At 39.5% G+C, this 22,710-nt stretch overlaps 2 protein-coding genes across 10 annotated transcripts in view; one reads left to right on the forward strand and one right to left on the reverse strand.

The window, feature by feature from the left end:
• The window catches only part of GYG1 (glycogenin 1), a 37,398-nt gene extending 20,958 nt beyond the window's left edge, over positions 1 to 16,440 (forward strand). For 2 of the 3 annotated variants that reach the window (XM_003256246.3, XM_030822695.1), the window contains exons 6-8: positions 12,616 to 12,835; positions 15,259 to 15,309; positions 15,569 to 16,440. In XM_003256246.3, the coding sequence (XP_003256294.2) occupies positions 12,616 to 12,835; positions 15,259 to 15,309; positions 15,569 to 15,742 (445 nt within the window). In that variant the 3' untranslated portion in view covers positions 15,743 to 16,440. The remainder of the gene's footprint in view (positions 1 to 12,615; positions 12,836 to 15,258; positions 15,310 to 15,568) is intronic. The other variant, XM_003256245.3, reaches the window with a different exon arrangement.
• A 2,452-nt stretch (positions 16,441 to 18,892) lies between these two features.
• Positions 18,893 to 22,710, reverse strand: part of HLTF (helicase like transcription factor) — a 56,218-nt gene continuing 52,400 nt past the window's right edge. For 3 of the 7 annotated variants that reach the window (XM_030822698.1, XM_003256249.4, XM_030822696.1), the window contains exon 25: positions 18,893 to 21,141. In XM_030822698.1, coding sequence (XP_030678558.1) covers positions 20,989 to 21,141 — 153 coding nt within the window. In that variant the 3' untranslated portion in view covers positions 18,893 to 20,988. Of the gene's footprint in view, positions 21,142 to 22,276; positions 22,314 to 22,710 lie in introns of all 7 variants that reach the window. The other 4 variants (XM_012510692.2, XM_030822697.1, XM_030822699.1 and 1 more) reach the window with 3 other exon arrangements.

Genomic DNA, 22,710 nt, shown 5'->3' on the forward strand with positions numbered 1-22,710 from the left:
AGAGCCATGCTTTGTCTTGCCCATTGCTGCCTATTGAGGAATATTGAAACCAGATCAGAGAACTCATTTTCCCTTCCCTCTGCCAGAAAATATATTTGCTTTCCTTGTGAGACCCATCCAGAGACATTTTTCCTTATATTCTTTTATATTTGGGAAAGGCTGAAAAAGGTACAGGTAGTTACATTTCTTTTTTATTATAAGGTAATATAAAATTGTGGTCCAAATGTTTTTTAAATGAAAGTAACCCATTACAAGCATTTCGATCATCATTGCTACTCTCCAAAGATCCTTGTGAATTTGAAGGCCCACCCTTGGGTTCAGAATAACCTTGGTGGTCTCCAGGACTAAGTAGCCCTATAGTATGCTGGCCCTCTCTAGGACAGCATGGGTGGTGGCAGGTGGAATTAGAGACCATGGAGTGGTCTGGAGCAACTTCGGCTTCATGGAAGGAAGAATGGAGTATTTGTCTCACCAACTCCAAATAACCATGCACTAGGATGGCCCCAAAGCAGTATTTAGACACCCCAGAATCTTAGAGTTTTGGATAGCTAGAACATTGTGGCCTTTGGTCTTACATGAAGCTTCAGCTAAAGGATGCCCTGGTATAAAGCAAACTTAGTATGAATTTAAGCCACAAAGTAGCACATCTAGTGCCTTTCTCTCTGTACCATTTGGTTAGAACAAAAGATAAAGGAAACAGACTTCAATAGTTTTATCACTTCGAATGACTACTCAAATATAAAAAAACAGAATTAGTATTTTTTTTGTAAGGGAAGATCCTCTTTAACACGGCATAATTTGAAAACTAAGACGCTTGGTTTAGTAATTTTTAAGTTAGTTTGTAGTATTGCATCAGAAAACAAGTCATAAGTGCATTTTATTTTTTTGAGACAGAGTCTTGCTCTGTTGCCTAGGGTAGAGTGCAGTGGTACAGTCACTACTCACTATAGCCTCGACCTCCTGAGGCTCAAGCGATCCTCCTGCCTCAGCCTCCTGATGAGTAGCTGGGACTACAGGCATGTGCCACTATGCTCAGTTAATTTGTGTGTGTGTGTTTTATAGAGACAGGGTTTTGCCATGTTGCCCAGACTGGTCTTACTCCTAGGTTCAAGTGATCCTCCCACTTCAGCCTCCCAAAGTGCTGGGATTACAGGCGTGAGCCACTGTGCCCAGCCCATAAATGCAATTATTAATAATATTTTTGAAAGTGCTTAGCATAATGTTTGGGATATATGGTAGGTTTCTTAGGCTTTTAATAAATTTTTTTAAGTTTTCTCTAACTGAAGGTTTTGTTTCATCCAGATAGCATATAGTGTGGTTTGTGCATCGCACTGCAAAAAAAAAAAATCTTATTAGTCTTTTAAACATCGTTTAGTTTCGTTTTTGCTTTCTATTATATCCACTGACTAAACGGTCTCTAGGAATCTTATGCTATATATAAAACACACCTTAAAGCAGAGAGACAGAATTCTCTGGTATTTCTTCAAACCACTACATAAATTAATTGGTCAAATTGATTGAGTACAAAGCCTCATTCACCCAATACTTTCCATATAAATATTTTGTTTTACCCTTTACTTGAGTTCAGATATGACTAGAGACCTGGCCTAGTAAAATTAAATATTTTTTCATTTATTCTACTCTTTTAAACATTTCTGAGGATATTCATATTTCTTTTTTAAGAATCAGACTCATTCACTAAGACCTTATCAAACCTATTTGTCAATATTTTCCCCAAAGAAATTAAACCTTTAGTGTTGTGAATTCTATTGTTCCTGTGTAGTTCTGATTTGGTTATTTTTCTTCGCTCGCTGAGACACCTCCTTGGCTCCAACTCTCCATGTAACTATTGTTATTGGAAGCCATAGTCTATTTTCATACTCATACATATTCACTCAACCCTGAGGCTGACTCAAAAATAGTTTGGGTCACTCTTTTTTTCCAGCCATTTGTTGGCCTGCTGATCGTTCATTCAGTTGGCAAACCTGGAGCATGTACCTTGTGCCACACTTTCCGCTCACTCAAGGCCTCAAAGATGAATAAGGGAGCTTGGAGTCTAATCCGCTTAGCCACTGCTCAGGTGTACGGTTTCATGGCATAGTCTGTCATGGTTTGAGTGTTGAATCAAGCAGTGGTTGCACAGATGTCTTGTTCCCTCTTTCTCAGTGATAGTGATGCCTCTTGGGGCCCCATTTCACAGAGTGGCTATCTGGGCATTCTGACCTCATCCGAAGTGTTTATCTCTATCAGATGATCTGTCCTCAGGTCTCACTGCTGCATATTCTGGTGCCTTACCTAAGTCTTTATCACCAAGAGAAAAGCTTCCATTTCGGACCCAACCCAGCCTTTAGATGCTGCTCTGACAATAGCAAAAAGGGCACAAGGAGTGAGATCACATGGGCAGAAGTCTGGGTGAAGAATGCCATCTCAGTCAAAGAGGGAGCTCATGGGAGGTTAAAGGCATGAGGATTGAGTAGAAGAAGACATAACTTCTTTGGGAGGCCAAGGAGGGTGGATCTCTTGAGCCCCGGAGTTTGAGACCAGCCTGGCCAACATGCTGAAACCCTGACACTACTAAAAAAAAAAAAAAAAAATACATATATATAAATATATAAAAATTAGCTGGGCGTGGTGGTGCATGCCTGTAATCCCAGCTACTCAGAAGGCTGAGGCACGAGAATGGCTTGAACCAGAGAGGGAGAGGTTGGAGTGAGCTGAGATTGCACCACTGAACACTCCAGCCTGGGTGACAGAGCAAGACTCTGTCTCAAAAAAAAAAAAAGGCGTAACTTCTTCAGAAGTCTCAAATCTGTGGGCCACAGACTGTATTTATCACACAAGTATGTTTTGTTTGTGCTACACAGAATTTTTTTTTAACTTAATCATCAATGCTTTAAAAATTAGGGAATTTCACATAAAACCCAGGTTTCCAATTTCTTTGGAAAAATCAGGTATTTGGTAGGATATGTCAAATGTGACTGTTACAGGTTTGTGGTCTAAGTGACTGGAATGATAGAGTTGCCATTTCCTGAAATGGGAAAGAACATGGGGGAAGCAAGTTCATAGGGGTAGGGATTGGTCAGAAATGAACGGAATGTATTAGGTTTTAGATGTGTGAAGTTTGAGGTGCATATTAGCATCCTAGTGAAAGTATGCAATAGCTAAGTAGAGATAAAAGTCAGGAGCTCCAGAGAGAAGTCTGGAACATACGAGAGTTGTCAGCATATAAATGATACTTACAGTCACGAGACAAGATGATGTAGCCAAGGGAGTGATTATCAGTAGAAGAGTCCTGAGGATTGACCCAATGGCAGGAAGATAATAGGGACAAGAGAGTAGAAGAATAGGAACAAGAGACAGCAAGGCAAGTGGGAACTCAGGGAAGTGTGGTATTGCAGAAGCCAAGCAAAGAAAATGTTTCAAGGAGGAAGGAGTGATCTGTGTCTGTGTCAGATGCTCACAGATACGAGGTCAGATACGAAGACAACTGAGAATTGGCACTGGATGTGGAATGTGGAGGTTCCTGGTGACTTTGGCAAGAGGACGTCTGGTGGAGTGGTGGGGGAGAAAGCCTGACAAGTGGGTCCAGGAGATTGAAGGAGGAGAATTAGAGGCAGTGAATGTAGACAGCTCTTCTGAGGCATCTGCTCTAATGGGGTGGCAGCTGGATGGGAATGTAGGTTTGAGAGAGGGTGGTGGTGATTGTTGTGTAAAGATAGATGTCACCACAGCATGTTTTTGTATTGATAAGAATGATGTTGGGGGTGGGGACAATGCAGAAAACTGCGGGGAGACGCTGGAATGATGTCTTTGGATAGGTGAAAGGGGATGGCACCTAGAACACAAGTGGAAAGACTGGCTTCAGATAAGAGCCAGGACAGGCCGGGCGCGGTGGCTCATGCCTGTAATCCCAGTGCTTTGGGAGGCCGCGGCAGGCAGATCGTGAGGTCAGGAGATCGAGACCACCCTGGCTAACATAGTGAAACCCCGTCTCTACTAAAAATACAAAAAAATTAGCTGGGCGTGGTGGCGGGCACCTGTAGTCCCAGCTACCTGGGAGGCTGAGGCAGGAGAATGGCGTGAGCCCAGAAGGTGGAGCTTGCAGTGAGCCGAGATCGTGCCACTGTACTCCAGCCTGGGCGACAGAGCAAGACTCCATCTCAAAAACAAAAAAGAAAAAAAAAAGAGCCAGGACAGTTTATCCTTGGTAACATGAAGGAAGGCCAAGTGTATGGGCACAGATGCTTGTAGGCAGGTGTTATGTTTTGGCTGAATGAATGAATGAGCAATCAGCCAATAGAGGCTAAGAATGACATGTTACCTCCACGAGAGTCTCCCTAGTGGCCTGGTGTTGTTAAGTCCTTCCCTGACCTGGTCTGTGAAGAGAGGCCAGCCTAGAAGATAATGTTGTTGACTAGGGCCTAGTGTAGGTTATTGAAGTCTGGGTTCGAGTGCTGACGTTGTTCTGATTTCCAGGGTATTATTGGGAGGATCAGTTTGCAAGGCAAAGAAATTGGGTGGGTGTCTGGTCAGTTGTTTGCTGGGGGTAGCAGCTATCTTCTAGTGATGGGATATGTACCCTCTTGTGTTCCTCAGGCCCCACCTCAGCAAGTCCACTCCTCCTCTCCATGATCAGCCCCACTCCTTGGTTACTTGGGTTTGTGACTCTTAGATTGTGAGTGCATGAGAGAGGAGAGGTGTGTAGTTGGTTGTGGGGGGGCTTGTGTGTGGCTCTGCCCACGTGGGCAAGTGAGTCTGAGAAGGTGCATGAGTGAGTCGCAATATAATAGAGAATATGAGCCACAGAAGTGGGCAAGAGGATGCTTGACACTGCTGCCACGATTCCCAGAGAAGTGTTGCACAAGCAGTGCCGTCTTTCTTGGTATCTGATTGAACAATGCACGTAAAGAACTTAGTGAGGACTAAAATTGCTCGTGTGTGTGCTGCCATAAACCAGTTCCTTTTCTGTTCTAAACAGTTCTGTAGTCTCATCCACATGTTACTGGCTATTTCTCAACTACTAAACTAGTCATGAAAATTCTATCTGATCTTTTGGTAACATCAGGTCACAGGGATAATTTTAACGGCTCACATAAGCAGTATTATTGCTGGCTTATGTTCAAACTATGTCTTGTGATCTGGACGACCCTTTTGAGATTCTATCAAGTTAAAATTAGAACATTTATTTTAAGAGATGTATGCAAGCTGAGACAAATCCCCATTACTGGGTCAGAATGAATGGCTCTCAGTAATTTAGAGACAATTGTGACGTACCCAACCCTTTTTTTTTTTTTTAAATTCCTGGCTGGTAGTTTAGTGGTAAGTCAGGGAGTGAGTCAGTGAATCTTATGGTTATCCTTACTCTGGGTTGAGGTCAGTTCAACGCTATCTTCTGACATCAACATTTCCCCTTATTCATTGGTGAAGTATTTTGCTTTTATTTATTTCTTTTATTTAGTTTTTTTTTTTTTTTTTTTTGGAGACACAGTCTTGCTCTGTCGCCCAGGCTGGAGTGCAGTGGTGTGATCTTGGCTCACTGCAACCTCCGCCTCCTCCCGGGTTCAAGTAATTCTCCTGCCTCAGCCTCCCAAGTAGCTGAGACTACAGGCACACGCCGCCATGCCCAGCTAGTTTTTTGTGTGTGTTTTAGTAGAGACAGGGTTTCACTGTGTTGCCCACGCTGGTCTCGCACTCCTAAACTCAGGCAGTCCTCCCGCCTCGGCCTTCCAAAGTGCTAGGATTGCAGGTGTGAGCCACCACACGCAGCCTCTATTTTGTTTTTAGCCATGCAATGTAAATTCTGACTAATAACTGCTTGTTGCATTTGGTGGGAGAGAGAGAACACTAGAAAAATATCCTGGGTTAGCCTTTTAAGTGTTCTCCTAAATTTGCATTTAGGTTAACTTAACAAGTAGTTTCTCCTTTTACTTATGACGTTTGCCCTTACTTCATTTTGGTATGGTAATTCTTGATTTTCATAAATGACTAGAGGGTAAATTGATTATGATAGAAAATGATCATTAGGCCGGGCGCGGTGGCTCACGCTTGTAATCCCAGCACTTTGGGAGGCCGAGGCGGGCAGATCACGAGGTCAGGAGATCAACACCACGGTGAAACCCCGTCTCTACTAAAAATACAAAAAAATTAGCCGGGCGTGGTGGCGGGCGCCGGTAGTCCCAGCTACTCGGAGAGGCTGAGGCAGGAGAATGGCGTGAACCCGGGAGGCGGAGCTTGCAGTGAGCCGAGATCGCGCCACTGCACTCCAGCCTGGGTGACAGAGCAAGACTCCGTCTCAAAAAAAAAAAAAAAAAAAAGAAAATGATCTTTTAAAGACTAAAGGGTAAATTGATTATGATAGAAAATGATCTTTTAAAGACATTTCTCAGAGGCTGGGCGCGGTGGCTTACGCCGGTAATCCCAGCACTTTGGGAGGCCGAGGCGGGCGGATCATGAGGGTCAGGAGATCGAGACCATCCTGGCTAACATGGTGAAACCCCGTCTCTACTAAAAAAAATACAAAAAATTAGCTGGGCGTGGTGGCGGGCGCCTGTAGTCCCAGCTACTCGGGAGGCTGAGGCAGGAAAATGGCGTGAACCCGGGAGGCGGAGCTTGCAGTGAGCCGAGATAGCGCCACTGCACTCCGGCCTGGGCAAAAGAGTGAGATTCTGTCTCAAAAAAAAAAAAAAAAGACATTTCTCAGAGAACATAATTGAGACATAAAAATAATTACTCGAAATTAATATCTAGATTGAAACTCTAGATATGAAAACAGACTAGTGTTCAAGACCTGTTGCTCATTCTTTTTGTGTATGATGTGTCTTATGAAAGCTTATAGAGCAAGCCCTTCAGGTTCCTTTGCTGTGTAAATAACTGTTTAGCTGTACAGTTAGAGCATAATGGGAGTTAAAAGGACTCCTAAACCTTCATATAAGGTGGCCATTGTTGGGTCCAGGCAGAGATCCCTCATATCAAGCCAAGTGCTGCCCTAGATGAGTTCTAGGAACATACTTGTGATATGACTGCCTTACACAAAGTTGCAAAATCTGGCTTCACTTCTCTTTCACCCTCCTATCCAAGCCCCATTTTCCCCCCACTTAACAGCTGCCTTATTTCTCACTTTTCTGCCCTCTTCCCACCCTCAAAGGGCTCTTGGGCTGGTCCAAACCTTCCATGTTCAGTGACTCATCCAGGCCTGCTCTTCTCATAAAAAGCTGGTCCTCTAAAACCTCCGACCACTCACTACCACTATCCGTTTCCATAGATACTAGGTGTGTAACAGTTTGATTAAAGTAGTGTCAGGCCAGGCACGTAATGTCAGGCCCACACCTGTAATCCCAGCACTTTGGGAGGCAGAGGCAGGTGGATCGCTTGAGCTCAGGAGTTCAAGAACAGCCTGGGCAACATGGTGAAACCTCGTCTCTACAAAAAATAAAAATAAAATAAAAATACAAAAACTAGCCAGGCATAGTGACCTGTGCCTATAGTCCCAGCTACTTGGGAGGCTGAGGTGGGAGAATTGCTTGCACTTCAGAGGTTTTGAAGTGTAGTGAGCTGAGATTGCACCACTAGACTCCAGCCTGAGTGAGAGAGTGAGACACTGTCTAAAAAAAAAAAAAAAAAAGAATGTCAATAGCTAATGCATCTAAAAGCATTTCCATTCCTTACTGGACAGAAACAGGGCTGAGCATACCTATGATATCTGAATCCTTTGCGTGATTTCTGTATGCCCCAGAATCTTTCTTACCTCCTCGCTCATGCTTCTCTGTGCCTTCACACTTCTGAGTCTGTTTCAAGTTTGCAACTCAGTAAACTGGCCCCAACTAATTTGTAAAGAAACCTACTTACATCCTAACACCTTGTGATTTGTTTCATTGCAATGTGGGTAGCTGTTGGGAGGCTACATCACTGTGCAGTACTGCCCTCCACAGTCCTGCTCACCTCTCCTGTCTCTCCCCACTCACCCCCGTCTTGCTGGCACCCAAGGGATCTCTTGCTTACGGCAGAAAAAGCAGTCTCACCCGCATTTAGGACCCCTTAATATCCCAGTTTCTACTTTAAACAGTCCTACCAAGAGATTTCTTAAAACGAAAACTGCCCTGTCTATGAAAGGACTATCCAGCGGATACAGTTTTTCACTTTGTTAGGGTAGAATAGGTAAAGAAGGTAATTTGAGGAAGGAGGATCCTTCCCCTGACCACAGGGAGTAACAGATTTAGAATTAAAGAGATACTCAGAGACAGGGATTCATGAAGGTAGAGATCAGTGCCTGAGTCACAGTGAAATGCAGGGTGTGGATTGTTTCCAAATGGTGTTCTTGTTGACATTCAAGAGGAAGGCCATAGGCCATATGGAGAGGTATTTAACCGGCATGGAGCTGGTATCCAGGAGGGCTGCAGAGGCCTCTTGAACCAGTCGTGTGGAGGTCCAGAGCCATGCTGGGATACAGACAGAGCCAGAGGCTCAAGTGTATGTTCTTGCCTACAGCAGAGGGCAGTCTGTGTGCAGGTGGATTAGACCATTGTGCCCTTCCTCTGCATGAGCTCTGACACCCAAATCCAGAGACAGGAGCTGGGGAGGTCCTTAGACAATGTCCAGCACAGTCTACTTGTGGGTCACCTGCTGATCTTAAGCACCACCCGTTTCTTGTTGTTCTTCCGTTTTTTCCTTAACCTCTGTTGCAAACTGCATCCTTCTGAAAAGTCTTTCTTCAGTCTTCTTAAATGCTAAGTTGCTTACTTCATAACATGGTTTCCTATTGGTTACTTTCTGTTGCTGGGACCTTAACTATACTTGGGGGATTGCCAGGATTCTTAGGCATACCTTTTTCACTTTCAAATTAATTGTCCATAGGCAGGAGTTAATCCATAAATTAACAAACGTCACTCTCAGACAATACCCTTATGATTCTGGGAATGTCTTACAATAGCAGCCTAGTCATGGCTAAGAGCCTTGGCTCTGCAGCCGGACTGCCTGCATGGAATCCCAGCCTTGTCACTCATCAGCCATGGGATCCTGGACAAGTTATTTAACTTCTTCATGCCTTGGTTTCCTCACATTGTCATTTTGGAGATTAACTGAGTAAACCAAGCAAACACTAACCAATGCCTGCAACATATGAATACTTTATACTCTTATTATGGGCTCTTATTATTACTAATGCTTAGTCATTAGTGAACTGTCAAGAGAGCAGGTTAGAAAAGAATAGTTTACACTATATTCATGTTTTAACTTATTTTAATTAGTATTACTATCATGTTATGACTATGTATGACATATTAAGTCTAGGCAAATCATGGGCAGAAGCTTAGCAGTCAGTTAAAACAAGAGGATCAAACAGTTAATACAAGACGATCTAAGTAGGTGCTGTGGCTCCAGGCAGGGAAGTTGAGTCAGGAGGGGTGGATGTCCGAGGAGGTGGAAGGAATATCTCATTCTTATGTGCTCTCTTTTGGTTTTAGGCTTATGGGTTTGTATTGCTAGGATGCGGCAGTGCTTTCCCTCCACTCTGCAACACAGGTGTCAGATCTCTGTGATGGGTTCCCCCATCCTCATTAGAACATTTGTTCAAGGCAGTCATCTGACTCTCTCCCATGCATTGTCCCTGCCCCCACTTCCTGCACAAAACCACCTCTGAAAATCCCACCTGCATTGATTACTTTGGAATTTCAGTAGCCCTTAATGTCAGTACTGCCCTGATAGCCCCAGCTTGTCACCTTGCGTATTTTTATGCAGATGACCCATCTTCCTGTTTGAACAAAAGCCTTTTGGGGCCACACACTGAGCATAGTGCCATATGCATAACAGTTGCTTATTTAATCGATAGCTTTATCTGTGCACAAATTTGGGCATTATGATTTTTATCCTTTTAAGGATTAAATAGAGCAAGAGTGTTGTGTGTGTTACATATACTATGTGTATAAAATAAAGTAAGCTTGGGGATATCAAATATCCTCTTCATTTATCAGAAGAAACAAACCATGGAATGATCAATTAACCTGAAGAGGAAAGAGCTTTACAAATAGGCTGTATTTTTCTTGCATGCTTTTTGGAGCAGCAGCAGCATGGTAGGATGGTAAGTGCTCATGCCTTAGAGGTAAAACCATGTCAAACCCCATCTCTGCCACTTAATAGTTGTGTGACCTTGGGCATCTCACTTCAGTCTCTCACAGCCTCAATTAACACATTAGTAAAATTTACCTTGTAGAAATATTATTATTCCCCATGTCCTTAAAGAATTTGGTTTCCAAATATAGTAAACTCTGATGATAGCTTTTTAACCAGTTCCTAACTTTTTTTTTTTTTTTAATAAACTTTAGGGGATAGGAACGGTTACACGAGTTTGTATTATTTTGAACAGTATATCATGCTCAAATATCTTGGTTGCCTGTAATATAAATCTACTGAAATCTAACACTTGAGCCCAGTACCTGAGGTTCTGTCCCATTTTACTTTTCTTTCCCCACTCAAAGCTTCCTCTCTGGCTCTAACAGAGGATTCCTGGTCTAGCACACAGGTGCTCACCTGATACCTGCCATTGCCTGTCTGGAATTCCCTACATTATCATCAGCTACCCAGATCACACCTGCTGTATAAGCTTGAAGTCACATCCCACTATCTTAGCACCTCTGCTCCCATTGAAGCTGGATAGTGCCCTTCCTGCTGTGAATTCCTGAGCACCCACTGTTCCTATTTTTGCTTTGACACTTGTTACATGCATGTTTGTTTTTTGTTTTTACATACATAGACTTCCTGCCAGCTAGAACAGGACTACACTTTACTCCTACTCTTTTAAAGATATTCTTTATTGTGAAATGGAGCATATGTACAAAAGAATACATATTTAAAAATGTGCATTGTTTAAAAATCCCACCCAAGTTAAGACGTAGAACACAACCAGTGCCTTAGAACCTCTTTTTGTCCCTTCCCAATCATAGCTTTGCCTTTCCCCCAGAGGTAACCAGCATCATGAAATTTATATTGATTATTGTTTTCTGATCTTTAAACAGTACCTTTTTTCTTGTTTTGTCTTTCGTTTTGTTGTTTTGTTTTTTTTTTGTTTTTTTTTTTTTTTTTTGAGATGGAGTCTCACTCTGTCACCAGGCTGGAGTGCAGTGGCGCAATCTCGGCTCACTGCAACCTCTGACTCCCTGGTTCAAGGGATTCTCCTGCCTCAGCCTCCTGAGAGTAGCTGTGATTACAGGCACGCGCCACCATACCCAGCTAATTTTTGTATTATTAGTAGAGACAGGGTTTCACCATGTTGGCCAGGATGGTCTCCATCTCCTGACCTTGTGATTTGCCTGCCTTGGCCTCCCAAAGTGCTGGGATGACAGGCGTGAGCCACCGTACCCGGCCTGTTTTGCCTTTATGTAAGTGGAATCATATATATGTAATTGTTTGACCCGTTGTTTTTTTTAACATAAATGTTTTAAAAATTCATTTTTTTGCTGCATGATGTGTATAGCTATAGTTCATTCATTTTAGATTGTATTCCATGCTGTGAATATAGCAGAATTTTTCCTTTAAAAAAGATGGCTATATAACTATAAAATCTCAGTCATATTCACCAATAAGCAAATATTTCTTACATATATGTTGGTGGGTTGGCTAGGACAGCTCTGATGATTTCAGCAGGGGTTAGAGCTAGGCTACAGGTTTGGTCCAGATCTGTTCTGTGTTTCTTTTTTCTGGAAACAGCAAGCACCCAGGGCATATTCTGCTGGCAGAAGTTGTAACTTCTCAGAGGGTGAACAGAAATAAGCAATGCTTCTGTAAGGCACACTGTCACTTCTGCTCATATTGCCTTAGTCAAGTCAAGCCATAAGACATGTCCAACATCAGGTGGGAAAGTGTCCCCCTCCCCCGAGGAGGCTGGGAGTAATGTATACTTGCTGAGCAGAAATCTAATACAGACATTTGGGTTGTTTCCAGTTTTTGACTATTTCAAACAGTGCTGGTGCTGCTGTGAACATTTTGATTATATCTCTTGTTGCACATACACAAGTGTTTCTTTAGGGTATATGCTTAGGAGCTGAGCTGCTGGATTGTACAGCATGAGCATTTTTAACTTTACTAGGTAATACAAATACTTTCCAAGTGGTGTGCCTGTTCTGTCCACAGTGGATTGATGCTTCAGTGTTGCACTGAACCATGCTACATTTACATTTTTTGTATGTAAGTAACACACAAATGAATAAGTACTTTTAAAAGTATCTGTCTCACAATGTCACAGTGAACTCAGTTTGATTTTGAACCCTTACTGCAGGATGGAAAGTACACTGTTAAAGCCACAGAATAGGGAGGCCAAGGCAGGAGAAATCACTTCAGGCCAGGAGTTCAAGACCAGGCTGGACAATATAGCAAGACCCTGGCTCTACAAAAAAATATTAAACATTAGCTAGGCATGGTGGTCTGTGCTACTCAGGAGGCTAAGGGTGGGAAGTTAGAGGCTGTAGTGAACTGTCATGCTACTGCACTCCAGCCTGGGTGACAGAGTGAGACACTGTCTCTTAAAAAAAAAAAAAGAAAGCTATAGAAAAGTGCTGCTAAGTGCTGCTTATCTTTTTGTCAGTACTCAGAATCCACTAACTGTTTCAACTTGCGTTCACTTGGCAGGTTTGGTGCAGGTGCCAAAGTTGTGCATTTCCTGGGACGAGTGAAACCATGGAATTATACTTATGATCCCAAAACAAAAAGTGTCAAAAGTGAGGCCCATGATCCCAACATGACTCATCCAGAGTTTCTCATCCTGTGGTGGAACATCTTTACCACCAACGTTTTACCTCTGCTTCAACAGTTTGGCCTTGTCAAAGACACCTGCTCATATGTAAATGTGGTAGGTTCTGTTTCTTTTCTTCAGATCATTTAATGCTGCTTTTTAAAAAACTTGTATCAATAGAGATGTAGAATATTTAGCAGCATTTTAAACAAAGAGATACAATTTTGTGGAAAGAAAACAATAACCATCTTAGAGGGGAGAAACATTACCAGCAAGAAGTAGCAGAAATAAACTGTGTGGCAGATTTCTTTAGATCCGAGAACATAGTTTAGAATTTTCTGTATATACCCTTATATTTTAACTCTAGAATTCTTAGCCCATTCTCCTCTGAAAAGATTTTGAGATTATTCCTAAAGTAGTGGTCTATAAAAACAACACCCCATTGAATGTTTTCGGAACTGCAAACATTTAGATGTGTCTACTTTATATTTGCCATCTGCTTAGAAGAATGTGTTTTCAGTGAAAATCACAATATGAACATACAGTGAATACTTTTATAGGATTGTTTTTATTTCCTATGTTTGTACTCCTATGATTACTATAGGATCTTGAAAAAGAAATATCTTTGTAAGAGGGAGATGATATGTTAACATTTATAACCCTCTTTAGCATCTTTTCTGACTTTAAAGGTCTTCTCTGAGGTTTGTTCTTATGAAAGAATTGGAAGAGGATGAGGAATGAAACTGTTACATATTCAGATATAAATAAGAGAACAGAATGGGTGAATTATAATCAGATAATCAGATAATCACCTGGCTATGAGATTATAATATTATAAGAGATTATTCTGTTTTCTGTGGTATAGATTTCAGCCATTTCACTTACTGGCATTTACTAAGAAATAGAAAGGAAAAAGGGAGAAAGAACTAACACTTGCATTCTTACTCTGAGTTCTTTATATGGATCATGACATAATATTTGCACAGCAGTGGTCCCCAACCTTTTTGGCACTAGACACTGGTTTTGTGGAAGACAATTTTTCCATGGACCAGTATGGGGGATGGTTTCGGGATAAAACTGTTCCACCTCAGATCATCAGGCATTAGATTTTCATAAGGAGCACACAACCTAGATCCTTTGCATGCACAGTTCACAATAGAGTTCACGCTTCTATGAGAATCTAACCACCCCTGATCTGACAAGAGGCAGAGCTCAGGCGGTACTTCTTGCTCGCCCGCCACTCACCTTGTGCTGTGTGACCTGGTTCCTAACAAGCCATGGACCACTGCTGGTCCATGGCCTGGGGGTTGGGAACCCCTGTCATACAGTACTTGAAACCAGCTGGCACATAGTAAATGCTTAATGAAAGTTAGCTATTCTTATTTAACCCTTAAAACCACTATATTAAGTACTATTAGTAAGTATTGTTAAGTATATTATTATTAATATCTCCTTTTATAGGTAAATTAGCTGAGGCTTAAAGAAGTTACATAACTTGTCTTAGTTATGTAACAGACTAGTCAAGTAGCAGAATGGGCCTCAAACCCAGGTCTGAAGAGACTTATCCTTATGAAAATTTGAGATGGACTATGCTTAAAAGTAGCCATCTACAGCCCAGAATTAAGATAGTACCTTTTATGGCAGGTGAAGGGAGAGTTACACTTTAAATGCTAAACTATTTTAAGTTATGTCCAGTATACCTGGCTTGACCTCAGGAGCCTCTCTTTTAGGGTATAAATTGACAGCCCCCGTATTGTGAACAGAGGGGACTCTGGAAATGCCTCCGTATCATTACTGTTGCCAAGTGCAAGGCAAAGGCAGGACTAATCCAATGGAAGGACTTCCTTATGTTGCCTCAGCTATAATGCAGTCCTTTACCCAAACATCTTAAAGTTCCACTGTATTTAAATACATACCTATATGCTTACGTATACATGGTAATGAAAACAGGTAGTCAAAACACTTTTTCCACCATTTTCTCTGTTAAAAGCAATACTTGTCTGTATTCATTTACCTTCCTTTTTCTCTGCTAAGATTTCCAATACCTTTGCACCTTAGTACTTTTTGAAGGATAGCATTGGTACATGTGAAGTTGATCACCCATCTATATGTAATGAGAATCAAATCTAATGTAGACTAGGTCTGCTCTGTTTGTTGCACATTTACCCTGTTCCTTCTGCAATATGAGGGCTGAGAATTATGAACAAAGGAAAGGTGAAGATGGGAATTGAAAGTTGTTCAAAACTAAGCGAATTAACAGAAGCTACAAGAACAGATAGATGCTACTTGGTAATCCAAATGAAAGCTTGAACAAGCAGAGAAGTTTGGTACCTAGTCTCAAACAGTTTCTTTCCTTCTTATAATGTGATAACTGAGTATGTGTTGCGGCTCTCTAGTTAGATTCTTTCTGAAATGTAGCCTGTTGGGTATCATTTTGTTTAAGTTCTCAACCTTTCAGAGCCCACACAGATTGAGAATTTATCTGGAGACTTGTGTTCCCTTGCCCATCCATCTTACACTTTCTAATGAACTGTTTGCAGCTTTCAGACTTGGTCTATACACTGGCTTTCTCTTGTGGCTTCTGTAGAAAGGTATGCAGAACTTAAACATTAACCCTAATTACTTTGTTCTCCCAATGTTTTCACTGAGTCAAGAAGTCTTCATTTCGTTAGGAAAAAATCATATAATCTTTATATTTTTGTGTCTTTTTTGTTTGTTTCATGTAATACTTTTCAGTTTTTGCTATTTTGCATGATGATTCATCCTGGCTTTTCTGTCTTCAATTTATTGCATTCTTTAAAACAGTTTGATTTTCAGCTCTCATAGAGTCGATTATGCTTTCCTTTCTAGGAAGATGTCTCAGGAGCCATATCTCATCTGTCCCTTGGGGAGATCCCAGCTATGGCACAGCCGTTTGTATCCTCAGAAGAACGGAAAGAACGATGGGAACAGGGCCAGGCTGATTATATGGGAGCAGATTCCTTTGACAACATCAAGAGGAAACTTGACACTTACCTCCAGTAGAAACACTGCATTTTTCTGTGAACACATCCACTTCACAAGCCTTGTTTCTGATACTTAGTATCTAGAGCTGGGTTGAGAAAAGTCTGTTACAGTTGCTAGAGGTTTTCATTAAAACTTATGAGAGGCTTTTTTAGGATAAGAGGGTGAGAACTGGGCAAAAGTTGTGAAGCAGCAATTCTGTTATATGGACAGTGTTCTGCTTTTTAATCCTATTTAGCTTGTTTCAGAAATTCTCACTTTTGTCGACTGCCAACATACAAAGTAAGGGAAACTCAAGATATTAAGATGGCTGTATCAGTTCTTAAAATCTGCAGAGCCTGGTTCAAAATCAGTCACTCCTTTCAGAAGCAGACATGGCATCTGTTCCTTGCTTGCGTGTTGGTTGTGCCTACCTTTCACGAGACCTGAATTTTAGAATTGCCCAGTGCTGCCAGAGTGAGTTGAGTGTAATTCTGCTTTCAGGTAAAGATAGGCTATCTTAACACTGCTGAGTGATTCATAAACGTATCAACCAATAGCATTAACCCATTTTACTTCCTGGTCTTAGTGTCTGAAGATGCTCACCAGTTTTCTATGTACAGTAAGGCAGCATGCTAAAATGCTTTTGTTCAGTTCTGTATATTTGAAAATAGCAGTGTGTTCTCTGATGGTTACCTGCAGTGGCACCCTGTACAAAAAATAAAAGACTTATTGCTGTATCTTGGTTGTTTAATTAAATTAAGGAATCTCACTATACACCCTTGAACAAATCTATTAGGGAATTTTTCATAATTTTTGGAATTTGTCATAGTTTTAAAAAAGTGTAAAGCTTGACATTGGGATATATGCTTTAAAAACTGCTATCTATGATTTCAATCTAATTGTTTTTCTGTGATGGTGATGGATCTGACAGATCAGAACAAACAGATCAAATTTACAGTGTCATCCACACTGCACCTCCCCATTAAGTGGGTATTTAGCTATTTAGAATATTTTAACCTTAAAGTCATTCCTAACTGTCAGAATCAATACTGGGTCCAGTCCCTACTAGTGTTTTATCTATGATTTAAAATGATAGAATGGAAAAGCATATTTATTAAATTTATAGATCATTCTAGGTTGTAAGAGATGGCAAGCTAAAGAAGGGTAGGATCCAAGATGACCTTTTAAAACTAAAATGAGTGGTCAGAAATGATTTTATGGAAGAAAACAGGACAGTTAACCGTGACAGGAAGAAACTTTAGAGGTTTGATTGGGCAAAAGCTGCATAGCTTTTGTGACTTAGCCTTCAAGGTCACCCTCCTTATTCATATTGATGTGAATTAATATACAAGCATATAGACAGCTTAAGTCAAGTATGGTGGGGGCCATCTTGAAGGCTGTTACCATAGGAGCTCAGTAAGAACCTGAGGATTTACCTAGAATTATAAAATATTAAATGATAAATGACTTCTGAAACTAGCTATTTGAACTGGTGAAGAAGGAGTCGCTATTGATTGTCAAGTACAATGAAGCATTTAACGAAGATTTATTTAAGTGCCTCCATGTGTCAGATGCTGTGGTACAAAGACTTCTCAAAATAATTTTAGCTAGTCAGAGGTCTTTCTGGCTTCCGAGTCCCTGGTTAAGATTAACAGAAACACAGTCTTCAGATATAAAATGTCTTATTTTTGTGGCCATTCAATATGCCTCGTAAATAATTTTTTCTATTTACTACCGTTCATTCTCTATTTTTTACACAGTAGCATAACAAAGCTCTAAGGTGGAAAAGCTGACATAGTTTTAAATTTTTTTTTTTTTGAGACGGAGTCTTGCTTTGTCACCAGGCTGGAGTGCAGTGAGGCAGTCTCGGCTCACTGCAACCTCTGCCTCCTGGATTCAAGAGATTATCCTATCACCTCAGCCTCCCGAGTAGCTGGGACTACAGGCACGCACCACCACACCCAGCTAATTTTTGTATTTTTAGTAGAGACAGGGTTTCACCATGTTGCCAGGATGGTCTCAATCTCTTGACCTTGTGATCCACTGGCCTTGGCCTCCCAAAGTGCTGGGATTACAGGTGTGAGCCACTGTGCGCCCAGCTAATTTTTAAATTTCAAATAAGTATTTAGTGAAGGCTATTAACTTTTGGAATCAGAAAGAATGACAAGCTTACCATAAGACATAGCATATAATGCTGTCAAGTTATTTGGCTAGAAAATCACTGAATAAACATTCTTTGCCTTCTATGATCTGTGTCTTAAGATGAAGTATTAACTTTTCCATGTAAAGCTATACATATATTGGAAAATCTTTTCTAGGGAGTCCAGAATACTAAAAGTTACTTAGTAAAATGTATAAAAAGGCAAGAGTAACTCAAATTACAAGATTTATATTTGCAGAGGTGATCCATATATACTTATCCCCTTGCAGTGGTAGGTATGACCTTTGGTTGTAAGACAAACTTGCCCACAACAGAGGTCAAATCCATGCCTTTGGAGATTAGCTCCATGGTGGATGGAGCTATGGTTTATGCATAAAGTAAATGTTTACCTTAATTCTCCTTATACCCATATTGTCCTGCTGTATAACACGTTTTGCAGATATTTTAATGTGTTAAAAACTTGAGGTTAAACATTTGAGTTCTTGTTAAGAGCCAAACATCAAATGTGCCCTTATATTTTTAATGAATCTCATCCAAATGCTAATGCATAAACCTTGACAAGTACTATAAATAAAACAAGAAAAAAATACAGCAATGTCTTTGCCATTCCCCAAAACAAAGCACACACTACCGAAGATAATTTCATTAGTACTCACTGGTAACAAACTACCTATAGGGGTTAGTTTCTATTTCCAGTTCTAGAGCTGTAATTTTAAGGACAAAATGTACAATGATTGAGTGCTGTCTATCTGTGTATATATAGGTATTATCACAACTCCTTTTTTTCTTCCGGATGAGGAAATTAATTGGGACCCATGTTTTTAGATCAAGGCATCTTAAATAAGCACTCTTGATTTCTGAACAAGAATTTCAACCAGTAAAATTGAGCAAAATAAAGGTAGGATATGAGTACATTATTCTGTTACAGTAATCTTCATGTACTCTCAAAAAAATGTAACACTTGCACAGAAATGTCACAATTAATGAAGGATTTTATTTGAAGATAAAGTCAAAATTATGGCACCGAGGAAGGTAATAAACGTTTGAAATTTTTATTGATTTTTAAATTTAAAATCCAGTTTTAACCACAAAATTGTTTGAATCACAAGTGAAATATTGAATACAATGTCTTCAATATTTTTCTAAAGTTATTTTTCTATATAATAATAAAACAACAGCATAGCATATAAGAAGTTTTCATTCCAGTGGCTTTTTTATATATTTATCCTTCTTAGGAAGGACAAATTAAATTTTTTAAATTAAACTTTTAAAATTTAACAACATCTAACAGAACTGTACAAAGCAAAAAGACATTTTTTAAAGAACTTGCCAAACTTATGTGTTTTAAAAACAACTTTGTAAATGTCTGGGCAAAGAAGCAAGCTGTCCTCCCTTTACCTCCATAGTGAGTTTGTAAGGCTTTGTCTTTGTAAGCAGGAAGAGTAGATTGTGTTGTTTTTTGCCAAAAACTGTTTATACTTAATCTCACTGAAGTATTGCTATATGGAGAACCCATACTCTGATCAACTTGATTTTTTGTGTGTAATGCTTGATCTGCCAGGTACCTTCCCTACTGCTCCTAATGCTAGTGGGCTAATCCCAAATTATTATTCCACTATCATCCCTGCAGAAAGGTCTTGGTTTTGATGAAAATCAGCCCTTTCCTTACCTGCTACTGCCTCAAAAAGGGACCAGGAAGATTCTAGCTGGCTAATTCACTGTTCCCTTTGAGCAAGAAAACAGGGCACAGGGAGAAAAGGACTTAGCTGGTGAGAGATTTGGCATATACCTTCAATGTGTGCCCTATAACACAACATTGTCTCCGATCTCATCTTTCTATCAAATGACTTCCAACACTCTAAGTCAAGTCTCAGGTATTCTTAAATCTGTATCATCAAACATGAAGCTTCTCTTGTTAGAGTAACTAATCTTTCTTTGGATTAAAGTTTCCCTTTGAAATAAAACCACCTACCTAATCCGACTGCTAAATTTCTAGCTTGTTTGTTTTAAATATGCTCAGGAGTCAAACCAAATTCTGCAGCAAATAAGTTTGCTTATTAACAAAAAGTAAAAAAAAAAAAAGAAAAAAAAGATGACTAATTCTATAGATAGCTGTAAGGATGAATTACTCAAGTTCGAAATCAAATTCTGATTCTAAACACATAACAATTGTTTACATTCAGGATTAAGATGTCTTTAAGAGTTGAAACGACTTTGGAGATCATCCAGCCCAACTTCCATCCAGATATCACGCCTCTCACATATAGTAGTCTTCTGAATTATAAAAATTTATAAAGTTACTTCCAAAAAAAGCTACATAAATAAAAATTATCTATTTATAGAAATATCTACTTAGCAGTTCCATAATTTAAAATATTCAAATCAAATTGGGTAGAATTGGTTTGTCTCTCACTCCCACAGACTATATTTACACCTTAGACACAGCAAGTTACATTTAAACAATGAGTGTAGTACTACTTAACTAAAATGGAAAAAATAGTACTCTTAATATAATCCCTAATTTTTTCATGAACATAAAACTCCAAGTCACTTATGTGAACTATATCTCAATGTAGCTGTAGGAAAAATAACCTGTGCTAACCTGGACTTTGGTCTCATTTAAGATTTGGTTCTGGAATGCAAATACGGTTTTTGAAAGCCCAATAAAATTAATTCTTGTATAGTCTATATATATTGTTTACAAGGACTACAAACACTGCATCACAAATCGGAGGCTTTGGTAAATAACTAAGTGTCCAACATAGAAAATAACTATTTGGTCAAAAGTATAAAAGGTCTGACCTTGTTTGAAATACGAAAAGGCTGAGTACTTGGAAGATACATGAAAATACTCAGCATAGATACTATGAAAAGCTGAATAACAAAGTAACCTTTTTCCTCAAAAAATTATTTCAGGCCACAGTATATAACGGAACTTATTGCTATATGAAGTTTCATTAAAAATAGGTTCGTATATAGAAATTGTGTCAGTAATACCTCTTCACTAATATAAATATGCCCCTTCTAGAAGACATGTTCTCTAGATCTCATTTCTAAAACTCTATTTTTCTCATTTCTAAAACTTAAGTATCCAATCAAACTGACCTTACTAAAATCCCACAAATTATAAATCAATTAATGTTCTGATTTCATTAATTTTGGCTTGTTTCATTTCGTCAGCATTTGGTTTTTTAGTTCCAAAGGCTCCTGCTGCAAGTTCTCTCTTTTTGTTTTGTATTTTCAGCATATTTTCTTCAACAGAGTCCTTTACAATGAACTTTAAAAAGAAAAAAAAAAGTTAAATTGATTAAGTAGTTTTTAAGGCATAGTATTTAAAATCTTTATTAAAAAAACTAAATGAAAGATTTGCCTAATGGCAAAAACCGCAATTACTTTTGCACCAAACTATAATAACTATTTAGTAGAACTGAGCTTTGCTTTCCTTACCCAATATGGTTTTCTTATATAAAGAATAAGGCTGTACGAACAGAAGTTACAGATCACAAGATAAGCAAAGCAATAAAGAAAAAAAAAGCAAACTATATAGGCAACTCTGGCAAAATGACTTCAGCATTATATTAAAAAGGCCATTCCGGCCGGGCACAGTGGCTCACGCCTGTAATCCCAGCACTTTGGGAGGCCCAGGCAGGCAGATCACGAGGTCAGGAGATCGAGACCATCCTGGCTAACATGGTGAAACCCCGTCTCTAACTAAAAAATAGAAAAAATTAGCCGGGCATGGTGGCAGGCACCTGTAGAGCCAGCTACTCGGGAGGCTGAGGCAGGAGAATGGTGTGAATCCGGGAGGCGGAGCTTGCAGTGAGCCGCGATTGCGCCACTGCACTCCAGCCTGGGTGACAGAGCAAGACTCCGTCTCAAAAAAAAAAGGCCATTCCCAGAAATTCAAGAATGAATCTTTAGTATAATTCACAACACTAACAAAGAGAAAAATAAAACGTGATCATCTCACTCCTGATAAAAACTTGATTTTAAAATACCCTAACTAGGAATGAACGTCTCAACGTTACATATTTAATGTGAAACAATGAAAGTATTCTCAACAAAACAGAAAGAAGTCAAGAATGGTCACTATCTGCTACTATTTAACATTGTTTAAGAAGTCCCAATTACTGCAATAACTAAAGCTATATGATAAAATTTTACTGAAATACATATAAGATCTACATAAATGGAGAAGAGATACTATGTTCCCACATGGAAACATTCCTTATTTATAAAGAAAGATAGTTCTCAAAGTAATAATAAATTCAATAAATCTCAAACAAGGTATCTTAAATGGGATTTTATAACCAAAATCTAAAGTTCAATTCAAGAGTAATAATAATAACCACCAATACAATTTTCAAAAACGGTAATCAGAACCTTTTACCCTATCAGGTATCAAAACTTACTTTAGGAAACCACAGTTGTTATAAGAGTAACACTGCCCTAAGAAGAGGAAAAGAGATCAATGGAACAGAACAGTCTAGAAAAAGACCCAAGTAATATATATAAATTAGTTTATGATGAAAGTGACATTTCATACTAGTAGGGAAAAAGTTGGAATTTTCAAAGAAAAAAATGATGTGACAGAACAAATCGTTCTTCATCTGATAAAAGAATAAGCTTAGACTCATGTCACAAATCATAAAACAAAAAATAAAATCTTTCAAAAGAACCAGAAATAAATACAGAATAGTTGAAAAAATGTGAAAATAAAGCCTTCTGTCCTAGGTAAGACCTTAAAACCTAGAATGTATAAAAAAGGCTGACCTTTTAAATCATAAAAATTTTAAAGCTTTTTCATGACCAAAAAAAATGCAGTTTAAAGACAAGGAAGAGTATG

This window comes from Nomascus leucogenys, chromosome 11 (assembly GCF_006542625.1).
Source record: "Nomascus leucogenys isolate Asia chromosome 11, Asia_NLE_v1, whole genome shotgun sequence".
Classification (NCBI taxonomy): Eukaryota; Metazoa; Chordata; class Mammalia; order Primates; family Hylobatidae; genus Nomascus; species Nomascus leucogenys.